This window comes from Tupaia chinensis, unplaced genomic scaffold, assembly GCF_000334495.1.
Source record: "Tupaia chinensis unplaced genomic scaffold, TupChi_1.0 Scaffold000199_1, whole genome shotgun sequence".
NCBI classification, from domain to species: Eukaryota; Metazoa; Chordata; class Mammalia; order Scandentia; family Tupaiidae; genus Tupaia; species Tupaia belangeri.
In genome coordinates, this window is record NW_006159674.1 from 5,313,666 (window position 1) to 5,319,665 (window position 6,000).

Below are 6,000 nucleotides of genomic sequence, written 5' to 3' on the forward strand. Positions count from 1 at the left end.
ATCCTCCCCATTCTACCAACAAAAATGTTGATTTCCTCAGTTCTAAATATAAACATTGGAGAGAACTTTGATTTATAGCTAAAAGAGTGGTGAAGTCATCAATTTCAAGTCAAAGATAAAGATTCAATACTCAAAACCTTTCTGCTCTTAGCCTCACAAGCAAATTTCAGTATAAAGAGAGAAAAATAAACGTTTGGCAAACCTTACAATCACACATGTTTACATTATTTATTTTTAAAAACACATTTATTTTACTCATGATAAAGAGAGAAAAAGACAGGAGGAGAAGCAGGCTTAACAGGGTCTCACCATGCTACAATCCCCTTCATCTAACCCTCATCTAATCCTAGGTATTCCTCTGTGCCCAGCATGTTTTCAAGCCAACTAGACCAGGTATCTGAGCCTGCGGTCAGCCAAGGGGCTTTCAGAACTTCAGTTCAGGTTGCTACCCACTGTGCCACCAGAGTAGATTTCATGCCTACATTATTTAAGCCAATATCCACTCTGGGGGGCCATAATAAGTCAGAAATTATCACTGTCACCACATACATATAGACACAATATGGGTAATAAGTAAAATATATAATGTACTTACCATTTCCACTTACAGACAGATTATGGGTCTTGAAGCTATCCTCAACACTTTCCAAGGTTAGAGTAGTATGAGCTAGCAAATTATACTTGGCACCACTAATAGTAAGAAAGAAGACATGCTTTAAGTATTCACATATGCTTTCCTAGTACATAAAAAATATGTAGATGCTCAACAATATAATAAACAACCTGATTTAAAAATGGCAAAAGACAATGAATAGACATTTCTGTATGATACACAAATGTCCAATAAAAACATGAAAAGATGCTCAATATCACCAGTCATCCGGGAAATACAAATCCAAACTATAGTGAGAAACTAGTGGGTCTTTGGAAAAATCATGATGCACTTTTGCATAGAAAACCATAGAAAAATATGTCATGAGTTTTCTGATGACCCAACAGTTTACACTCATTAGGATGGTTATTAGTAAAAATACCCCCCCCAAAAAAATTCCTAAAAATAAAAGAAACAGAAAATAACTAGTGTTGGCTAGGATGTGGAGAAACTGAAACCTTTGTACACTGCTAAGGAGAATATAAAATGGTGCAGCAGCTATGGAAGGCAGAATTTAGTTCCTCAAAAACTTAATAACTTTTCCACATGATCCAGCAATTCTACCACCCCCAAAATGAAAAAAGACACTTGCGTAGATATCTACATGCCCACATTCACAGCATCATTATTATCAACAGACAAAAGTAAAGAACTCAAGGGGTTCATCTAAGGGAAAATGAACAGACAAAATGTGGTGTGTGTGTGTGTGTGTGTGTGTGTGTGTGTGTGTACAGGAAAAAAACATGGTTGAATCTTAAAGACATTATGCCAAGTGAAATAAGGCAATCATGAAAGGACGAATACTGCATAATTTCACTTAAAATTTGACTCTAGGTAGACAAATTCATAGAGAGGGAAAGCAGAATGGTTTTCAGGGGGGACTGAGGGAAGAGGGATGGAAACTGGTATTTAATGAGGATAGACTTTCAGTTTGGGGAGACGAAGTTCTGGGAATTAGTGGTGGTGATGGTTACACAACTAAATAAATGTACATAATGCCTCTGAACTATACATTCAGAAATCATTATAATGGTAATTTTGTTATATATATATTCCACAAAATTTTTTAAAATTTAGGTACGTGACAGATTTAGTCGATGCAAGTTACTAAACAACTTAGTATGTTTTTTCTTTATATCTTGTCAATCAAGTCTGCAATTATTTGCTTTAACTCACACAAACATTTCTCTGAAGAATCTCCATTCCTTCAGTAGCACCTACAATGTGCCTAGCCCTACTAGGTGATGGGCTTTCAATGGTAAACGAGATCCAGCATTATACTGTGGTATAGGCAAGTGGGACAAGAAGCAGCAGACAAATAAACTGAATACCAGCAGATGCAAGTTATAAGCAAATATTTCTAAGAAAGAAGCAAGAGATGAGGAGACTGAGGAATTATGACAGGTTGAGAAATTTGGGGAGGTTTCTGAGGAAGCCCTGCAGGATACAGGGCGTGACATAAGGTTGGGAATACAGGTGGGATTAGGCTTTGTGAGCTGCAGAAGACTGGATTCAATGCTAAGACTACTGGGACATCATGGAGAGTTGAAAAGAAGGGGAGTGATAGGATCTGATTCACAGTCATTTTCTTGGGTAGGAAATGACAAAGGTTCTCCCCCTTTACCATATTCTCACTGGGCTCCCTGGAGCCTCTTCCTGACTAGGCTCAACCTTGGCCTATAAAGACTTGAAGAAACCCTTAACATGGTTCCTACCAGTTCAAGGTTGCACCCCTGGGATGTGCCCAGCCCCTTCCTAAGGTGCTAGCTTGAGAAAATGCAAGGCTGCTGAAAACATTTTCTGCTTGTTCCAGCCAAGTCTGAAGGTAGTCTCCTAGTCCGTGGAAAGGCCAGCAGCCCAACTTCCCTAAGTACGTGTTAGCAAGCTCAGATGGTCGCTCCTGGACAAGCGCCCTCACCCTACCTTTCAAACTTTCCACTTCCCTGATGGGCCCTGGCTCATCCCTTCCCTCTTGCCTCAGTCTCCCTTTAAAATGTCCAGTCACCACTACGCAAATTAAAGTTGAGCGCAGTTCAGGCTGGTCTCTTCTTCCTATTGCAACAGAAAGTTACTGATCAGTATATGTCCATCCAGCTGTGTTTATCTTTGACAGAAGAGATCTCCTTCTTCTGGTTATCTACTTCAAAGATTAGGGGCTCTATCTTCAGTGTGGGAAAGCAGGCCTGCAATACCAAATCTATCTTTTTTCCTTTTATTATAGTTCCCTCTATGCTACTTCCATTAAAATAGCACTCTTGCCAAAATACCTAGAAATTCTAGTGATAGATATCCTATCTTGGCACTTTGTGGTGATAAACAGTGAATTTTTGCTCAATAACAACTGTATCTTCTTTGCTAGTAATCTTATTTCATGACTTTTCTTGGTTTTATTTTCAAAAACAGTAAAATCTCAAAACTCAAAACATCAAAGAGTGAAAAAAAAAAACCAGACACAGACAAATTTTAAAGAAGAAAATGATATTTCACAAGAGTTTTTATTAATTGTGCCAGGTGGTATGTTTCATAAACCTCTTCTACCTCTAACTAAATCTAATGAAATCTCTATTACAAAGAAAAATATGCATACTCTTAGTAAGCATGCAATGTACACATGGACTTCTTCAACAAATAAAGATATAGCCCATAAATTTTTACTCCCTTGGAGAATGCCTCTTGATTTTGAATATACAACTATGATACATCAGAGCTCTTTCTCCCAATACCTAGTAAGTTTGGTCAAAAGTTTATATAGGAAAATTTATGTTTCTGTCTCCAAATTTCAATGTAATATTTTTAACAAAATAATGCATCAGTAAAATATCAAGTTACATTCTAAATAAAACTGGTATAACAACAGACTCCAGATGTACTTTTAGAAAAGTTCATTAAGTGTCAACAGATCTCCACTGTTGCTAGAGATAAGAGAGGCATCAGCCTCAGAGTTAAGTGGGGCCGCTCTCTGCTCTTATTCACTTACCCTGAGTAAATGTCTACAGTACCTTTCATAATGAGTTGTATTTTTGCTGTTTATTTACACAATGAGTCCTCAAAAAATTGAGGAAGTGTCAAGAAAAACTATGGACAGGGACCAGCAGGTGGCATGGTGGCTAAGGTGCTGGACACTCCCACATGGCCGACCACGGTTCGAGTCCCAGACCTGGTGGCTTGCTTTCTCAGTTTCCCTCTCTCTCTCTCTATCTCTCTCTGTGTCTTTCTCTGTCACATTAAGAATATGTGAATAAATAAATAAAATTAAAATTTAAAAAGTAATTAAAAAAAAAAGAAAAAATGTGGACAAAGAATCAAAGTAATTGAGGACAGCAACTAATGGAAGAGCAGGGCCAGTCCCACTGTGCACTAGTTAGGAGCTACACAAAGAGGTAGCCAGGTCCCATGTGACCCATCAAGGCTCAAGTCCAGGGACCAGTGGATTCACACCTGGGTACATGCACACATGTGCCCAGGATCCAGACAAGATGCAGAACAAGAGGGAAAAGGGCTGTGGCATGACCAGGATTTGTTAGGGTGGGTGAGAGTCCCCCTCTCTGTCACATACAAATGACTCTTTGGCAATAAAAGAAATCAAACAAAAAGACAAGGTTGGCCCTGTAGCGTAGGTGTTAAATGGAGTAGGAATCATGTGGCTGACAGTGATTTGAATCTCAGCCTTGGAAGCTTGACCCAAATCTTGATAGGATGAAGAAATGGAGGAAAAGGGATTATGGCATGAGCACGCCCTGTCGGGGGTGCTTCTCCCTCTCTCTAGCTCTCTGTTTTTCTCTCTGCTGACTGTATGTGCCCTACGGCAATTATTAAAAAATAAAAAAAAATCAGGACCAGCAGTTAGCATAATGGCTATGGTCGCTGAACCCCGGTTTGAGTCCCAGACCCAGTGGCTTAAACTCACACCGGGCGTGTGCGCATGCGTGCCCAAGATCCCAAGAGGAGAATGAAGGAGAAGGGATTGCGGCATGGCCATCTCCCCTGGGGGGTGATTTCTCGCTTCCTATCTCTGTCTCTGTCTTTCTGGCAAGCACATGCGCATGCGCCCTACAGCAAAAACCTCTCAAAAAAAAAAAAAATTCAAGAGCAAATATTACTACACATGAAAACTGCCTATCTACAATCACATTAGTTGTTTAGTGATAACGGTATAATATGTTACACATTATTCCACCATGATTGTCATTAATATATAAATTTTATGAACCTACATTTTAGAAAACTAGAGTTCTAAACTGATAATGCATTATAATTTTTCCTACATAAAATAATGAGAAATAGTGTTTTAGCGCAGAATCTGCTATTTTCAGGAAAAGATTATTGACAATAAGTGGAGTTTCCTGCATTCGCCAGGCACCATTTTAGGGGTTGAGGCTACAATAATTAACAGAAATAGGGAGAGAAAGTCCTCTCTTAGAAGGCAGAGAAACAGATAAATACATCTTAATTACATTGAGTCCGTAAGGTTAAGTAAAGCATGGTAAGAGGATTAAGGTAATGAAATGTTATTTCAGATGGGCAAAGCACAGGAAGACCCGTAGGTAAATTTAACATTTGAGTAAAGACTTGAGTGAAAGAAACGAGCCTTGAGAAGAAGGTGCATTTCAGGCAGAAGACAGTAAGTAGAAAGGGCAAGGTGAGCACATGTTACGTATGTCTGAAAAAGAAAAAAAACAAACAGACTAGTATGGCTGGAGTGCAGGGAGGGAGACAGAGAGTGATATGAATGTCCAAAAGGTACAAAGGGGCAGATACTGTACTCACGTCCTCGCAAGGCAGGATAAGGATATTGGATTTTATAAGGAGTGAGATATGAAGCAAATGGCGGGTTCTGAGCAGAGGTGTGAACAATGGTCTGACTTGCCTTCTCAGTAATGAGCTCTCTGGCTGCTGTGTGAAGAACAGACCATGGGGACCAAGAGTGGAAACAGAGACATCGACTAGGAAGCTACTGTCAGACAAGAGCCGATGCAGGCCTGAAATAGGGTAGCAGTGGTGAGGTGGTCAGAAAGATGTCTGACACTTTCTCAAAGTTGACTCAAGTGTGTGTTGGGACCAGCAGTTAGCGTAATGGCTATGTCGCTGGACTCCCATATAGTCGACCATAGTCTGAGCCTCGGACCCGGTGGCTTAAACTCACGCCGGGTGCGTGTGCGTGCGTGCCCAAGATCCTGAGAGGAGAATGAAGGAGAAGGGACTGCGGCGTGGCCATCCCCCCATGGGGGGTGATTTCTCGCTTTCTGTCTCTCTGTCTCTGTCTGCCTTTCTGGTGGGTGCATGCGCCCTATAGCAAAAAATTCTAAAAAAAAAAAAAAAAAAGTTAATTCAGCATAAAACGGGGAGTC

At 40.1% G+C, this 6,000-nt stretch overlaps 1 protein-coding gene across 1 annotated transcript in view; it reads right to left on the reverse strand.

The window, feature by feature from the left end:
• The window catches only part of RTKN2 (rhotekin 2), an 81,163-nt gene that overhangs the window by 38,772 nt on the left and 36,391 nt on the right, over positions 1-6,000 (reverse strand). Inside the window, exon 7 of the mRNA XM_006147079.3 lies at positions 596-690. Coding sequence (XP_006147141.1) covers positions 596-690 — 95 coding nt within the window. The remainder of the gene's footprint in view (positions 1-595; positions 691-6,000) is intronic.